General features: G+C 35.6%; 1 protein-coding gene across 2 annotated transcripts in view; it reads left to right on the forward strand.

Annotated features, from left to right (window-relative positions):
* Positions 1-18,036, forward strand: part of TPR (translocated promoter region, nuclear basket protein) — a 68,920-nt gene that overhangs the window by 219 nt on the left and 50,665 nt on the right. For both annotated transcript variants that reach the window (XM_055234976.2, XM_055234977.2), the window contains exons 2-13: positions 366-674; positions 2,107-2,211; positions 4,977-5,050; positions 8,052-8,148; positions 12,638-12,741; positions 13,078-13,242; positions 13,698-13,790; positions 14,203-14,283; positions 14,363-14,450; positions 15,176-15,316; positions 15,715-15,806; positions 16,084-16,281. In XM_055234976.2, coding sequence (XP_055090951.1) covers positions 366-674; positions 2,107-2,211; positions 4,977-5,050; positions 8,052-8,148; positions 12,638-12,741; positions 13,078-13,242; positions 13,698-13,790; positions 14,203-14,283; positions 14,363-14,450; positions 15,176-15,316; positions 15,715-15,806; positions 16,084-16,281 — 1,547 coding nt within the window. The remainder of the gene's footprint in view (positions 1-365; positions 675-2,106; positions 2,212-4,976; positions 5,051-8,051; positions 8,149-12,637; positions 12,742-13,077; positions 13,243-13,697; positions 13,791-14,202; positions 14,284-14,362; positions 14,451-15,175; positions 15,317-15,714; positions 15,807-16,083; positions 16,282-18,036) is intronic.

An 18,036-nucleotide genomic window follows, 5' to 3' on the forward strand; every position in this document is an offset into this window, starting at 1 on the left:
ACCAGCTCTTCAGGGAGGGCCATGGGGTGACGAGTACGTATGTGGCGCCACCGTGCGGACAGCGGTTACAGGGCAGAGATAGGAGAGCCAGGGGGGCGGGGAGAAAAAACGGAAGCTGAAAGGGCGGTGCGGGATTGGGCTCCCGGAAGGGAATGAGAAAAACACTACATTTCCCAGAGCCCTACAAGGCCTGAAGTGGGTGCAGCTGGAAGCCCGAAAATTGAGTGCGCCAGAGGATCAGGGATAGCCTCTGAGCTCGGGTTCCCAGGGTTCGTAGCTTCCAACGGCTGCGCGCGCACCTCGGTCGCGGGCGGTGAGGTGCTGTTGCTGAAACGCTGCCGCTGAGGCTGGACTCGATTTCCCAGGGTCCCGCCGCGGGAGTCTCCGGCGGGCGGGCGCGCGTGAGCCGCCGAGCGAGGTGATAGAGGCGGCGGCCCAGGCGTCTGGGTCCTACTGGTCTTCGCCTTTCTTCTCCGCTTCTACCCCGTCGGCCGCTGCCACTGGGGTCCCTGGCCCCACTGACATGGCGGCGGTGTTGCAGCAAGTCCTGGAGCGCACGGAGCTGAACAAGCTGCCCAAGTCTGTCCAGAACAAACTTGAAAAGTTCCTTGCTGATCAGCAATCCGAGATCGATGGCCTGAAGGGGCGGCACGAGAAATTTAAGGTGGAGAGCGGTGAGTGAGATGCTCTTTCCGCCCTTGGTTGTGGGCTCGACTCCCGCCCTTTGGGTCTGGTCTTCCCCCATCAAGTTGGCACTGGGTACCACGCTGTTAACCTCACTTCCTGGGCTCTGTGGATATCCTGATCCTTCGCTTTCCTGCCCCTTACAGTTTGATAAGAAGCCTTTGAAAAAAAAATCTGAATCTAAGTTTAGTAGCATTTTCTTTGTAATTAGGGTAGGCTCATATAGGGACGCTTATTTTCCTTCGTCCGACAAACGGGAAACAGACTTGCTAGAGTCTGCGAACCCATCTCTCCAAACCTAGAGTACCTTATATGTTTTGTTGCACTTCAACTGATAGTGGCTCTGCCCTATTTTCTAGGTACCTGCATTCTAGGCCTTTGCCAAATTGACCACTCTGTGCACTTGTTCTTAGTGTGTGCGTCGTCCCGTGCCCCCAGAACGAATTAGATGTTTACAAAAATGAATATTAGGTGCGTAAGAGTGCTGGAGACACAGTGAACGTGCAGTACATAAATTTAATAGATCTGATTTCTCTCAAAAAGTTGGAGTTTGATAGAAAACATTAAAATTTTCTTGTAATTACCTAAAGTAGGCCTTTAAGTAAGAAAGTTACTGACAATAATGGCTTGAACATCCTTGAAAAAATATGAAGAATATAGTAATTACCATTAGTAAAATACAAACTTCCTGTTAATGTGTTTTGGTTTACCATTTGTTTGGTAAATCTTAACTTTTACCTTCCAGAGGTTCATACTGTTCTTGCTAAGTTGACTGGAAATTCTGAACAAGTTTTTACTTCAAAAAAAGTGTAACTGTCAAGCAGAATTGACCTTGAAAATTAGTTCTCTGATCCCAGAGCTGAGTATAGTACATTGCATTCTATTTCTTAATTTGCACCATAAATATTGAGTGTCTTACATGTTCTGATACTATGCTGAACACGATATTCAATCCCTTCCCTTGGGAAGTTTACACATTTACTTTTATATAAATTTAGTAGTTTTATGCTTTCAGGTAACATCTTGACTACTATAAAAGAAGGCTTTTAAAACAAAGCAGTTTTTTTTTTGTCTAAACAATTTTTTCTTGTTTAATAAATACGTTGTGCTAAGCAGTTTACTGATGTCTGGAGAAAATACTAAGATAAATGAGGTTACCTGCCTTGAAGACATTCATTTGTAAAGCCCCTTTTAGGCCTTATTTTTATTTCTTATTTTTTGTCATGTAAGTCATTTGGAAATGCTTTAAGTCCTTTTCAGTGCTCAGTCTACTTATCTTTACTCAGATTCTCTTACGTGGAGCGCAATTCTAATACTATATCTTAAATATTAAAATCAAGGTTATTAGAAATAAATAACAGTATTGACAATGTATGTACATGAGTTTGATTTTGTTTTTTGTTTTTTGCTTGTCTGCTGTAGAACAACAGTATTTTGAAATAGAAAAGAGGTTGTCCCACAGTCAGGAGAGACTCGTGAATGAAACCCGGGAGTGTCAAAGCTTGCAGCTTGAGCTAGAGAAACTCAGTAAGTATTTAATTCATCTTTATGAGTATTCTTGGAGTACTGAAATCTTCAGAGACTCCTTTATATACTTTGGAAACACTTACTAAACATGAAAATATTGATTAAGCATCATTGGTTTTTCTTATGGTGATATTTTGATTTTTCACTTAGTGATAAAGATTTTGTAAGAACACGAAACTTAATGGTCAGGAGGCCTGGATTCTTATTCTGATTTTGCCATTAAAATTGCTTTGCCACATGTAAATCTTAACAGTATCTGATTATTGTTTATAAAATGGCTAGATCCACATGTCTACTTAAACAGCTTTGTAAATCAAATGAGATAAGAGTTCTTGAAATCTTTTTAAAAAGGTGAAAGCATTATGCAGCTAAAGAAGTAGAGAGTGGCTTGTTTTTATGTTGAAGAATCGAAGTCTATTGATTTCATTATATATGTTTTAACTCTATTTTTTAATAATTTTTAGAAATATCTATGAATCTCAGGATATTTCCCCTTTAAGGCCTAGTTCCTATAAAAGACTGATAGCTAATCTCTTTCTTAGTTTTCTTACATCATTAAGTTTTAGAAAGCTCACAAGATGTTAAAGATCCTGACATTTCAAAATTAATAAATGATTTAGCAATATCACTGGACTTAAGGTCATTACAGAAAAATTATTTAAATTTATATCCCAACTGATATGGTTTAGATCTCTGTCCCCACTGAGGTTGGAGGTGGGCCTGGTGGGAGGTGATTGGATCATGGGGGTAGAGTTCTCATGAAAAGTTTAGTGCCAGCCCCTCGGTGCTAGTCTTATGGAAGTGAGTGAATTATCATGAGATCTGGTTGTTTTAAAAGTGTGTAGCTTCTCTCCCACCTCCTATCTTTGTCCTGCTTCTGCCATGTAAGGCGTCTGCTCCCACTTTACCTTGTGTTATGAATGAAAGCTCCCTAAGGCCACCCCAGAAGCAGATGCTGCCATGTGCTCTGTACAGCCTGCAGAACCATGAGCCAATTAAACCTCTTTTCTTTGTAAATTAAAAAAAAAAAAAAAAGATCCTGACATTTCTTAGGAGGATGATATGTCCTGTGCTTTGCTTTTGCCATCCAAGTTCTGACCAGGCCTGACCCTGCTTAGCTTCTGAGATCAGACGAGATGGGGTGCCTTCAGGGTGGTCTGGCCGTAGACTACTTCTGATTTAAGAAAGCAAACATCAGAACATTAAGAAAGATCTATATAAAGGTGTAATTAATTTTTTTTCCTTTTTTTTGGAGACAGAGTCTCACTCTGTTGCCCAGGCTGGAGTGCAGTGGTGCGATCTTGGTTCTCTGCAACCTCTGCCTCTTGGGTTCAAGTGATTCTTGTTTTAGCCTCCTAAGTAGCTGGAATTACAGGCATGTACCACCAGGCCCAGCTAATTTTTGTATTTTTAGTAGATACAGTGGTTCGCCATGTTGGCCAGGCTGGTCTTGAACTCCTGGCCTCGAGCAATTCTCCCACCTCGGCCTCCCAAAGTGCTCGGATTGCCACTGTGCCTGGCTGGCATAATTAATTGATATTTAATATAGTTCAGTTTTAATTTGATTGATGGAGAAGGAACACAGGAAGTTCGTAATCAAAGGAATGATTAAAATTGCAACTTTCCTTCTTAATAGGTCCATGACCATCAACTATTTATTTAGGTTATAACTTTTTTCAGCTACTTTTGGTACACCTCATTTTAAAAACATAATGTGTATGCATACATGTGCGATGGAGCATATATAGCTAGATCTGGTTCATATCTATGTAGTTTTGCCTAGGCATAATAAAAAGATCTGTTTAGTACTAGTGCCAAGGAATTTGAGAAAAATGACTGTGAATACAGCTTTTACGAGATCAGGGAGAAGAGAAAAAGGGTTGAACCTACAGATACATCAGATACCTTCCTGTGGTATACAGTTTGTGTGTGTGTGTGTGTGTGTGTGTGTGTGTGTGGCATTTATATACTCTGGATCAGTAAGTCTGGAAAGCAGTAAATAATATTAAAACAAAATAGAAAATTTAGACACATTTAATGGGGATTTTTTTTTGCTTTAATGGTCCTCTTTAAATAGAAGTTAAGATTAGAATTAATTATAATGTATTTGCTTATTAAATTGCCAGCATATGTATTTTAGTGAAATACAGTTTCAAAATGTATATTTTTGGGAAAATTTCAAAAATTATATTTTTTCTAGTTAGCCTATGTTTAGAAGAGAAACTGCGTGTAAGGGAAAAGAGCCCATTTTAAGTGGCAATTGAGAGATTGATAAGTGTGTTATCAAGCGTAATTTTTTTTCTTTAAAGGCTCTATTTAGAGTGATAAACGATAGGAATTGCAAATATTCATTATTGTGATTTGCTGTCTATACATGTTATGTAGTTTAAATGCTTTTTCTCTCTTGATCCTGTCTTTTTAACTCCATTTTCTTACTGCTAAATACAGTTCACTGTTTCTTATGATACATGTTGACTTAGAAGATGGCATTGAAAAATAAAGGAATTACTAATGCATAATTAGTAAATGTTGGCTAGGATTATTATACATTTGATTTGGAGGCAGGATAGCATATTTGAAGTTTTGGTCTAGAACACAGTAAATTTTGAATGCATTCATGAATTTGGAATGTAATGTGCAGTGCAGTCTTTTCCGGGCTTCTGTTTTTTCATTTATTAAAATGTGTAAGGTTGGCAGTTGCATAAAAACACTCATTGCAAGTTTTAAGCAAATGTGTATGTATTCATAAAATTCTTTTTATCCAGACAATCAACTGAAGGCACTAACTGAGAAAAACAAAGAACTTGAAATTGCTCAGGATCGCAATATTGCCATTCAGGTAAGAGATATTTCTTTGAATAAGCTCATTGTAGACATGTTACTTGAAGAGACATTCTATTCTGATTGTTTATCAGTTATTAGTCAATGGGAAGATGTAACTGATGTGCTATTAGGAGAAGCTACCAACAAAAATGTGTACATATAAATTCCTTGATTGGATCTTACTATTTTTATTGATAGATTGGACATTTTTTTTATTCAACAGAAATTATCTATTGAATGCTTACTGTAGTCCAGGTACTATACCAGATGTGATACAGTTGGGGATTTGGGTGAATCCACATTGGTAATCATTTCGTTAGGGTAGTTTTATAAGAATAACAGTTTGAATATGATCACAGGGATTGCTGACAAATTTGTTAATTAAAGTGGTCACATACAATTATTTTTTTAACCAGATACAACTTTATACTTTTGTCATTGCTTTTTTAAAATTTGCATTTTATTTGGTGTTAAAAGATAATTTCTTCAGATTTCTGAAGGGAAAAAAAAATTTACTTCCAGAATCTGAATAGGAGCAAAAAAGCCTCGTAATATACCTAGAAAGGCTTTGTAAGAAATGTATTTATATGAAAAATAACTGAATACCCAAGAAAACTCAAATACTTTTCTGAAAACTGTGAGAATATACCTTTATAAATGAAGATACTGCAAATTTCTGGATGGAAATGTTTTCCAAATTAATGTGTTGGTAATACATTTTGACTCTTAAGTCCAAGTCAGATAGCCAGAAACTTGTTAATGTAGTTCTAAAGATGATTGGGGAAAAAAAACATAGTAATAGCTAGGATGCTTCTAAAAAAAGGAAGTATCAACTTAAAAGTACTTGCATAGCCACATATTGAAAAGTTTTATAAAGCTATGGTTATTAAAATATTACAATGCTGATATAAGAATCAGTACAGAGAATAAAAGGCAGTCTAGAAATAAAACCCAATACAGAGGTTCTTGATCTTTTGGAAAGAAGCAGAGCTGTCACAAAATCTTTATAAATCTTGTAAAAGCTATGGATCTGTAACTCAGGAAAATAGTGTGCACACAGTCACATAAAATTTTTCAGGAAAATAAAACCTATGAAGCAACTTAAAAAGTAATAGAATTTATTTAACTGCTTGGTGGCTGAAAAAAAGAAACTGACAGCTTTTTCACTAAGATCCATTGCAAAGCCACAATGCCCACTCACCACTTGTATTCAGTATAGTACTGGAAGTACCAGCGAGAGCAATCAGACACGAAAAGGAAATAAAATGCACCCAAATTGGAAAGGAAGAAATAAAATTATCTATACTTATAGATTATATGATCCTGTATGTAGAAAACCTCAAAGATTCCACAAAAACCTGTCAGAGCTAATAAGTGAATTTATACAATTGCAGGATACAAAATCAATATTAAGAAATCTAGTAGCATTTCTATATACAAATAATGACCTAGCTGAAAAAGAAATTAAGAAAATATTTAATTAGGGTACCATCAAAAAACCAAAAAACAACTGAGGAATAAATTTAACCTGGGAGGCCAAAGATTCATGTACTGAAAATAATATAACATTGACGAAAGAAATTGAAGACACAAATAATTGGAAAGATATCCCATACTCATGTATAAGAAGAATTCATATTGCTAAAATATCCACACCGTATGAAGTGATACAAAGATTCAGCCTAATCCTGTCAGAATTCCAAAGGCATTCTTCACAGAAATAGAAAAAAAAAAATTCTAAAATTCTGATGGAATCAGTTTAAAAAATCCTGAATAACCAAAGCAACACTGAGCAAGAAAAACAAAGTTGGAGGCATCATACTTCATGATTTAGAAAACTGTTATAAAACTATAGTAATCCAAATAGTACAATACTGACATAAAAACAGGAACGTGAACAATGGAATAGAATAGAGAGCCTAGAAATAAATCCAAACATGGTCAACTAATTTCAACAAGGGTGCCAAGAAGACACAATGGAGTTGTGATCGTCTCCTCATTAATGGTGTTGGGAAAACTGGATTTCCACATTTGAAGAAATGAATGTTGGGTGTTTGTGTTACTTACGTCATATACTGAAATCAAGCCAAGATGGATGAAAGATCTAAATTTAAGACCTGAAGCCATAAAACTCAGAGAAGTGAACATAGGGGAAAGGTTCTTGACATTGGCCTTGGTAATGATTGTTTGGATATCCCATCAGTAGTTCAAGCTGCAAAAAGAAATAAATGGAACTACATCAAACTAAAAAGCTTCTACACAGGAAACAAGAATATTAAAAGGCAACCTACAGTTCTGGCATAGGTGGCTTGAGATTGGTATTTCTAACTCAAAAACATATAAATTGCCATTGTCTTGCTGGGAAGCAGTTTGACAAGTTTTTTGTTTTTGAGACAGGGTCTCACTCTCACTCAGGCTAGAGGGCAGTGATGCAGTCTCTGCTCACTGCAACCTCCGCCTCCCAGGCTCAAATGATCATCCCAGCTCAGCTTCCTGAGTAGGTGGGACCACAGGCATGCGCCACCATGCCGGGCTGTTTTTTTCTACTCGTAGAGACTGGGTTTCGCTGTGTTGCCCAAGCTGGTCTTGAACTCCTAGACTCAAATGATCCGCCCAGCTTGATTTCCCAAAATGCTGTGATTACAGGCATGAGCCACTGTACCTGGCTGACAAAATATATTAAAAGTTTTAAGTAATTCAGTTTTTAGGAATCTTTCTTGAAAAACAATTTGAACTAAGGTGTAAATACAATGATATTCTAAGTTACTAGGACATTTCCATGTGAGTAAAAGAGATATGAGAAAAATTTTCATAAGCCTAGTAAAAATATTTTAAAAATCCAAAATTTAAATAGAAACATTGGAATTACGGGTATTTTTTAACTTTTTGATGTGTAAGTTATAAGAGAAAGCCAATCATTTACACTGCAGCTGATGTTAACTAAAGTGACAATTCTATGTTCACTTTCCTGTATTGCTCTACTTGATTTTCTTACTTATTACTTCTTTATATGACAGAGTCAATTTACAAGAACAAAGGAAGAATTAGAAGCTGAGAAAAGAGACTTAATTAGAACTAATGAGAGACTATCTCAAGAACTTGAATACTTAACAGGTATGAAGAAGTGCTTTTAGCTTTTAGCTCCATTCCTTTATTTTTCTTCTGATAGTGCTAGGAGTTAATGCTCAGCCCATTTCTGTTGCTGATATTTTATTGTTATGGTTGAGTATAGAGTTGTCATATCCTATTATTTCTCCTACTCATTTATCTTTAAATCATTATCAAGTGTTTAAAGAAGTGTCTAGAAAGTGCACAAGTGAAGAACATCTCAAAGTGGTAGTAATTTGGACCAGATTTTACATGCAAAGATTTTTACTACAATGCTATACATAATATCAGATTGGAAGCACTTTAAATATTTGCAAAGGCTGAACTACTGTTCTTCATTTCATATGGACATCCTTGCTATATAATAAGCATTCAGTATAAGAACCTATACTCAGCCCATATTTATAAACAGACTAAAGGAGGCAGGGACATAAAATACATAAACATAGACTGTAGTATATAATACAGCTGATGTAGTCAGGTGAACTTGACTGAAGCAGTTAATGGTAAGAAGTTTCCTTTGGTGCCCGGGCACGGTGGCTGACGCCTATAATCCCAACACTTTGAGAGGCTGAGGTGGGTAGATCATGAGGTCAGGGGTCCAAGAGCAGCCTGGCCAAGATGGTGAAACCCCGTCCCTACTAAAAATAACAGAAATTAGCCGGCCATGGTGGCATACACCTGTAATCCCAGCTACTTTGGAGGCTGAGGCAGAGAATTGCTTAAACCCAGGAGGCGGAGGTTGTAGTGAGCCAAGATTACGTCACTGCACTCCAGCCTGGGCAACAGAGCCAGGCTCTGTATCAAAAAAAAAAAAGGGTTTTTTGGGTTCTTCTTTTTTTTTATGGTTTTTGAAATTTTTTTACTTCTATAAAAGAAAGGATTTTCAGATATTTATATACAATAATATTCCGTTAGTTAAGTATACTTTCCTAGTCTCAAGAGTTCCTTCAAAATACTTGCTGAGTGTGTTGATCAACAAGTGGTAGTTACAATTAAAGGAATTCATAAAATCTAGACATTTAATAGGTAGTTTTTTAAAAATGTATATTCTTTATTGAGTAGGTTTTTATATTTATCATTGCCTTTTAGCTTAATGATTATTTATAAAATTCTAATAGACCTTTGGATATATATCAGGAAAATTAAAGTTAACATTGAATATTTAGCTTAAGATACTGTATTTAAAATAAATTTGGATAACTCACAAGTTTGGATACACAAATTTCAATTTTTTGTCACCTATTTGTAGAAATTGAATTTGTAATTATGGCAGAAACAAGTTAAAATAAGAGAGTTGAGAACTACAGTTGATCCTTAAACAACACAGTGGTTAGGGTTGCTGATTCCTCCCACAGTTGAAAATGTATGTGTGACTTTTGACTCCCCAAAAACTTAATTACTGCTGTTAACTAGAAGCCTTACCAATAACATACATAGTAGATTGTCGTACGTTTTGTTTGTGATCTGTATTATACACTGTGCTCCTTCAATAAAGTAAGCTAGAGAAAAAAATGTTAAGAAAATCATAAGGAAGAGAAAATACATTTACTGTTCATTAAATAGAAGTGGATCATCACAACCATCTTCATCCTCCTTGTCTTTGCATTACCTAGGCTGAAGAAAAGGGGGTGATCTTGCTGGCTCAGGTGGCAGAGGTAGAAGGGGAGGCAGGAGAGGGAGGCACACTCAATGTAACTTTACGAAATACAGCCTAATTTCTGTCTGACTTGCTTTTTCATTTCTCTAAAAATGTTTCTATACATTACCAATCTTCCTTCCACCATTTGCTATAGTTTCAGTGCCCATATAAGAGAAGGATCCATGTTATAAAAGAAATCAAAAGCAGTCTTGGGTAATCAGAACCCTTCCACCATTTGCTATAGTTTCAGTGCCCATATAAGAGAAGGATCCATGTTATAAAAGAAATCAAAAGCAGTCTTGGGTAATCAGAACCCTTCCACCAGATAGTCTGTTACCAATATGTTTTCTGACACTGCTAGTTCTACATTCTTTTTCCACATCGTCTGGCACTCATTTGGAAGCACTCATCTCCATCCAGTCATCTTCTGTTAATTTCTCTGATATGGTGGCTATTAGCTCTTGGATTTCTCCAAGGTCCGTATCCTGAAACCCTTCATCTCACCTTTTTTGCCATATCCACCATCTCTTTCATGATTTCCTTGATTGGCTCTGTTATAAATTTTGTGACATCATGCACAACATCTGGACAGTTTCCTCCAACAGGAATTTATTATTTCAGCCTTGATGGCTTTCATAACTTTTTCTATAATGAAAAAGAAGGGATGGCCTCTTGAATTGTGTTATCCTTTAAAACTTTCATGATATTTTCTCTGTTGGGGTTCTCTTCCACAGTGTTGACATTTTCTTTTCACAAAGTATCATCTCTATAGAGCCGTAAAGGTCCTTATGTCCCCTGATCTAAAGGCTGAATTAGAAACATGTTTGGGAGCAAGTAGACTGCTTTGACACCTTCCATATTGAACTCCTGGGTTCTGGGTGGCCAGGGACAGTGTCTAAAATCAAAAGAACTTTAAAGGCAGCCCCTTGGCCGGGTACGGTGGCTCATGCCTGTAATCCCAGCACTTTGGGAGGCCGAGGCAGGTGGATCACCTGAGGTCAGGAGTCTGAGACTAGCCTGGCCAACATGGCAAAACTCCGTCTCTATTAAAAATACAAAAATTAGCTGGGCATGGTGGTATCCACCTGTAATCCCAGCTACTCAGGAGGCTGAGTCATGAGAATCACGTGAACCAGGGAGGCAGAGGTTGCAGTGAGCCAAGATAATGCCACTGCAGTCCAGCTAGGGGGATAGAGCGAGACTGTGTCTCCAGAAAAAAAAAAAAAAGGCAGCCCCTTTACTGGCAAGGTACTTTCTGACTTCAGGGACAAAGCATGAGTGGAACCAATTCGGAGAAAGAGGTCTGTCATTGTCTAGGTCTTCTTCTTGTGTAACCAGAAGACAGACAGCTGGTGTTTATCTTTTTCCTTTGGGCCCTGGGGTTAAAGGCTTTATAAATAAGGGCAGTCCTTATCATAAACCTGACTGCATTTGCTCAATACTGTAGAGTCAGCCTATCCCTTCCTGCCCTAATCCTGGTGCTCCCTTCTCTTTCTTACTAATAAATATCTTTTGTGGCATTTTTTTTACCAGAATAGGACACTTCTATCTGCATTAAAAACCTTGTGCAGGCATGTAACCTTTCTCAATGATTTTCTTAGCAGCATCTGCTGTTTCTTGGTTGACAGAACCTGCTGCTTCTGTTTTGTTGACATTTTTGTAAGTCAAACCTCTTTCTAAAATTATCAAACCATCCTTTACTGGCATTAAATTCTCCAGGTTTAGATCTGTCACCTTCCTTTTGCTTTTAGTTGTCATATAATAAATTTGCTTTACCTCGAATCATATTAGAGTCTATAGGTATGTGATAGCAATCCTGCACCCCATAAAAGCTGCATTTTCAATACGAGATGGGAAGGTATTTTGCAGAAATGCACTTTTTTGTGCTTGCTGGAGTAGCTGCAGTGATGGCTTTACGAATTTTCTTTTTCTTTTTTTTTTTTTTAAACAACGGTCCTTATACTGGATTCATTGTCTTGAAACGGTGGGTAACCATAGCTGCAGTCCTCAATCTATGGTACATATCAAGCAATTCAACTCTTTAAAATATTGTCATGATATTTCCCTGCTTCTTAGAAGCACTTCTATGGATCCCATGTTGTTATTCAAGGTTTATGGTATTGCACTAAACACAATGACAAATATGCAAAAACTTCAAAAGATTTCAAGGTTTATGGTATTGCACTAAACACAGTGACAAATATGCAAAAACTTCAAAAGATTACTATTTTCTGCATTATGCAATTTAGTGAAGAGAGAAACTGCTCATGATAGAGTCACACAGCATTCTATACAGACACTCAAAACACTTGAGCTTACTGCAGTAGTATCAGGAGGTGGCTATGAAAGTATTACAGTAATACAGTATGTATTACAGTTAATTTTATGCAGTTGTGGTTTAATAAAGCATATTTACATTTGCTTATACTTCTCGATTGCAGATAGGGTTGTGTAGTGTTTGTGCATTAAGTTTTGATAAATTTTTAAAGTTTGTATCATAGATTTGTGCATATTTTAATGGTAATAAATGATAAAATACACTAATATCTACATATTAGTACATATTATGCACTTACAGTAGCTTTTTCTTAGTTTGTTCCCATTTCTGGGCTGCCTGGATTGATCTGTGGTCTCTGAGTTTTTCAAATTGTAAGGTTTTGGGAAAAAATTCCGATATATTTATTGAAGAAAATACGAGTGGAAGTGAATCTGCACAGTTCCAATCTGTGTTATTCAAGGGCCAGCTGTGCGTACTTTGTATTAAAGGTTTATATTCCTAGAAATATATTTTTGATATTTGGTTCCCCTGAGTGTTAATTAGTTATTATTTTTTAATTCTCTTCACCATTCTAGAGGATGTTAAACGTCTGAATGAAAAACTTAAAGAAAGCAATACAACAAAGGGTGAACTTCAGTTAAAATTGGATGAACTTCAAGCTTCTGATGTTTCTGTTAAGGCAAGTACCAGATGATTCCTAATGCATAAACTATAGCTTTTTATTAAAACTCACCTAAATTAAATTTCAAATATAGGCAATAAAGAAGTTAAAAGCTGCATTTTGTTTTGTTTTTAATGTCAGAAAATTAAGCATTAGGACAATTCTAGTTCATCTGTTTGGCTTGTTTGAAATTTAAGTTTGTTACAGTTCTTAATGTTTTCTAGTTAAGAATCTATGCAAATAATTTCTGTTTTGAAATAAAATTCTGCTTGTGTCCCTTAGCTACAGACAAAATCTTTTGAATAATCATATATCATCTTTAACTGTACATGTTATTTTCTTGGATTTCTTTAGTATCGAGAAAAACGCTTGGAGCAAGAAAAGGAATTGCTACATAGTCAGAATACATGGCTGAATACAGAGTTGAAAACCAAAACTGATGAACTTCTGGCTCTTGGAAGAGAAAAAGGGAATGAGATTCTAGAGCTTAAATGTAATCTTGAAAATAAAAAAGAGGAGGTAAGTTAGTGAAATTGTGTTTTTCTTCATGTTGAGTATAACTTACATTTGTGTGTCAGTTTATTAAATATGTATTCAGTAGTGTGTACCTGATTAGTTGTAAGATTAGTGGTTAAATGTGAATAATTCATTACATTTGGCGTAGAAAATTAACCAATTGCATTTACATAAATAATTTAAGATTCTTTGTCAAATCTGGATAGTATCTACTGTCTTCTGATATGTCTTTCCTAAAATATGTGTTTGTTTAAGAAGTGGTGGTAAGTTTTTGTGAGCTAAATCTAAACATTGTTTTGTGAGCAGTTATTCTTAGTTTTCTTAAATATGCATATTTTAATTGCTTTTTCAGGTGGGGAGGGGGAGTTACTTAGCTTTTCCTTAGCAGCATAAACCTCATGTCAGAGTAATTTCAGTTAATATGACATCCTTTCCCCCGTTCTATTTTTTATTTTTAGGTTTCTAGACTGGAAGAACAAATGAATGGCTTAAAAACATCAAATGAACATCTTCAAAAGCATGTGGAGGATCTGTTGACCAAATTAAAAGAGGTATATATGACCATTAAAATGTCTTTTTTACAAAATATTAAAGCACTTACGAAGCTGTTATTTCATAAAATGATGTCATGTTTTAATCTGTCCTTTGCCCCATAATACAGTGAGAGTACTACTTCCATATGTAGCTAGGCTAAAATAGAATCAGAAATAGCGATTATATGTTATATCGAAAATACTATCTAAAAAATGAGTATGGGTTAATTTTATTGTTTAATTATTTTATCTTGAATTTAAAATATCAGTAATATTTTATCCTTAATTTATCTTTGTCATGAAGACTGATTTGAATTTGAGTGTTTTAGATTTAGCTCTTTACAAAAAATGGAATTTTTCATCTTGTCATTTGATAAGCCTTCTAAATTTAGTTCAAAGTAGACTGCTATAATTGGGCTATTTTTTTCAGGCCAAGGAACAACAGGCCAGTATGGAAGAGAAATTCCACAATGAATTAAATGCCCACATAAAACTTTCTAATTTGTACAAGGTAAATATCCCACCACACATGTTAATATCTAAATGTTGCATTGTTGACTGTTAGGTAACTTTTTAAGATTAACTTTTAGAGTGCCGCTGATGACTCAGAAGCAAAGAGCAATGAATTAACCCGGGCAGTGGATGAACTACACAAACTTTTGAAAGAAGCTGGTGAAGGTAAGTGTTTTCAATTATGGGAACATTATTTTTGTTATTATACTCCTTTTTTTCTTTTTACCCTTGTTTTGTATAGATTATTGGATTTAGGTGTTAGACTATATTTGGGACGGACGGAATTAGGTACAGAAGAAAGAACTTTGGATTAGGAAATTCAGAATTATATCTTAAGCAAATGTTAAGTTTATATATTTTTGAAAATACAGACAGCAGGGGGTTTTGTTTTTCATCTAATAATCTTGTATAATTTCCTGATTTCTAATGAGAAAGTTTTCTTTTTTGAAACATTTACTCTGATTATGTTTGAATGCTCTTTTACTTTATAAATAAGACATCCTCTTTAAGTTATTTGCATTTTGTAAAGTCTTTTATTTCCTCAAATTTTTGCTTTTTTCAGTGTATGATATTTATGGTCTTTTCCAGTAATTTCCTTTACTTAGGATTAAAGATCAAAATCGAAATCAAAGATATACCTAGCACCATTTTTTACCCTTTGGGTTTCCTTATTTTCTTTGTGGGTAAGAGGCATCAAAAGGAGAAACGCCAGGCCAAGACAATCCCAAAATTATAAGTAGAGCAAGAACTTTCAATAGATACTGTCAGCTGAAGCCTCTCTAGAAATTTAATATTATCTGCTGAAGGGAGAAGTGACTGGTCTGTTGCATTTTGTAAACTAAAATTTTAACTGTATGTTTGAATATTTGGTCTTTAAAATTGTTTTTTAGCCAACAAAGCAATACAAGATCATCTTCTAGAGGTGGAGCAATCCAAAGATCAAATGGAAAAAGAAATGCTCGAGAAAATAGGGAAATTGGAGAAGGAATTAGAGAATGCAAATGACCTTCTTTCTGCCACAAAACGTAAAGGTATGGCTAATACATGCTCATTAGTGACTTGAAATACTACAGCTTTCCTACCTAACAGTCATTTAATTTCACTAATAGTATTTATCTGTCATGCTGTGATGTAGGAAACTCCATCGAGTTATATTAATAGAATTTGTTTTAAAATTAATACTCTATCTGTATCTTTACAGAATCAGGCATATAAATACCATTTGATCACACACAGTCTTGTAAATTCTCAGGTTATTACATGATTTTTTAGAATTAGATGTGTTACACGACTTTTTGATGTCATGTATTTAAAATTTTTATAGGAATTACTATATAATGTACAGTACGTCACTTATCTTGAAAAATTATTAATGGCTTTTAGTTTGAAATTTTACAAAATTATACTAGATGTGTATTTGTTGGCACAGGAGCCATATTGTCTGAAGAAGAGCTTGCAGCCATGTCTCCTACTGCAGCAGCTGTAGCTAAGATAGTGAAACCTGGGATGAAACTAACTGAGGTAAGAATGGTATTAAATGTTGTTAAGTTCCTTTTCTTCAGCAAATGTATACAAATGTCTTCAAAATTTAATTCTTCCAAAACTTATTTTTAAAATCATCTTATAATTAATGGATCATTCTAGGAAAGGCTTTCTTTGGTTCCAGTTCTGTGTAACTAACATATAGTAAACATTGCCATTTTGTGTTAGTGTTAAAGAATGTTTATTATGAAACTAGATCTACTAAATATTTGTGTTGTTATGGTTAGATTTGAAACAACCCTTCGTCTGTTTTCAGCTCTATAATGCTTATGTGGAAACTCAGGATCAGTTGCTTTTGGAGAAACTAGAGAACAAAAGAATTAATAAGTACCTAGATGAAATAGTGAAAGAAGTGGAAGCCAAAGCACCAATTTTGAAACGCCAGCGTGAGGAATATGAACGTGCACAGAAAGCTGTAGCAAGTTTATCTGTTAAGCTTGAACAAGCTATGAAGGTTGGTTCCATTCCTAAAATTTAGCCGTGGTAACAATACAAATGAGAAATGATTTACTAGATATTTTTTTTCTTAAGGTGATTGAGTCAGAAAAGTCTAAATATAGTTTTCAATAAACACATTTTGAAACTTCTCATTACATTATTAAACACTGCTAATCACAAAACGTCATACCTTTAGCAATTTTTATGTATTTCACAATTTTTATATAAAATTGTGAAAGCATTTTAACCTTTTATTAATGCATTTGGTATGTTTTCCTTAGGATTCTCAACTAGAGAATAATAGCCAAATCTCCTAAAACTGCTCTTCAAATTAAAATAATCTCTGTGTAATAAAACTCTCCTATTTAGCATAATCATTCTTTTTTTATTTTATTGTTATTATACTTTAAGTTTTAGGGTACATGTGCACAATGTGCAGGTCTGTTACATATATATACATGTGCCATGTTGGTGTGCTGCATCCATTAACTTGTCATTTAGCATTAGATATATCTCCTAATGCTATCCTTCCCCCCTCCCCCCACCCCACAACAGTCCCCAGAGTGTGATGTTCCCCTTCCTGTGTCCATGTGTTCTCATTGTTCAATTCCCACCTGTGAGTGAGAACATGCGGTGTTTGGTTTTTTGTCCTTGCAATAGTTTACTGAGAATGATGATTTCCAGTTTCATCCATGTCCCTACAAAGGACATGAACTCATCATTTTTATGGCTGCACAGTATTCCATGGTGTATATGTGCCACATTTTCTTAATCCAGTCTATCATTGTTGGACATTTGGGTTGGTTCCAAGTCTTTGCTATTGTGAATAGTGCCGCAATAAACATACGTGTGCATGTGCCTTTATAGCAGCATGATTTATAGTCCTTTGGATATATACCCAGTAATGGGATGGCTGGGTCAAATGGTATTTCTAGTTCTAGATCCCTGAGGAATCGCCACACTGACTTCCACAAAGGTTGAACTAGTTTACAGTCCCACCAACAGTGTAAAAGTGTTCCTGTTTCTCTACATCCTCTCCAGCACCTGTTGTTTCCTGACTTTTTAATGATTGCCTTTCTAACTGGTGTGAGATGGTATCTCATTGTGGTTTTGATTTGCATTTCTCTGATGGCCAGTGATGATGAGCATTTTTTCATGTGTTTTTTGGCTGCATAAATGTCTTCTTTTGAGAAGTGTCTGTTCATGTCCTTTGCCCACTTTTTGATGGGGTTGTTTGTTTTTTTCTTGTAAATTTGTTTGAGTTCATGGTAGATTCTGGATATTAGCCCTTTGTCAGATGAGTAGGTTGCAAAAATTTTCTCCCATTTTGTAGGTTGCCTGTTCACTGTGATGGTAGTTTCTTTTGCTGTGCAAAACCTCTTTAGTTTAATTAGATCCCATTTGTCAATTTTGGCTTTTGTTGCCATTGCTTTTGGTGTTTTAGACATGAAGTCCTTGCCCATGCCTATGTCCTGAATGGTAATGCCTAGGTTTTCTTCTAGGATTTTTATGGTTTTAGGTCTAACATGTAAGCCTTTAATCCATCTTGAATTAATTTTTGTATAAGGGGTAAGGAAGGGATCCAGTTTCAGCTTTCTACATATGGCTAGCCAGTTTTCCTAGCACCATTTATTAAATAGGGAATTCTTTCCCCATTGCTTGTTTTTGTCAGGTTTGTCAAAGATCAGATAGTTGTAAATATGTGGCATTATTTCTGAGGGCTCTGTTCTGTTCCATTGATCTATATCTCTGTTTTGGTACCAGTACCATG

Source organism: Symphalangus syndactylus, chromosome 19 (assembly GCF_028878055.3).
Source record: "Symphalangus syndactylus isolate Jambi chromosome 19, NHGRI_mSymSyn1-v2.1_pri, whole genome shotgun sequence".
Classification (NCBI taxonomy): domain Eukaryota; kingdom Metazoa; phylum Chordata; class Mammalia; order Primates; family Hylobatidae; genus Symphalangus; species Symphalangus syndactylus.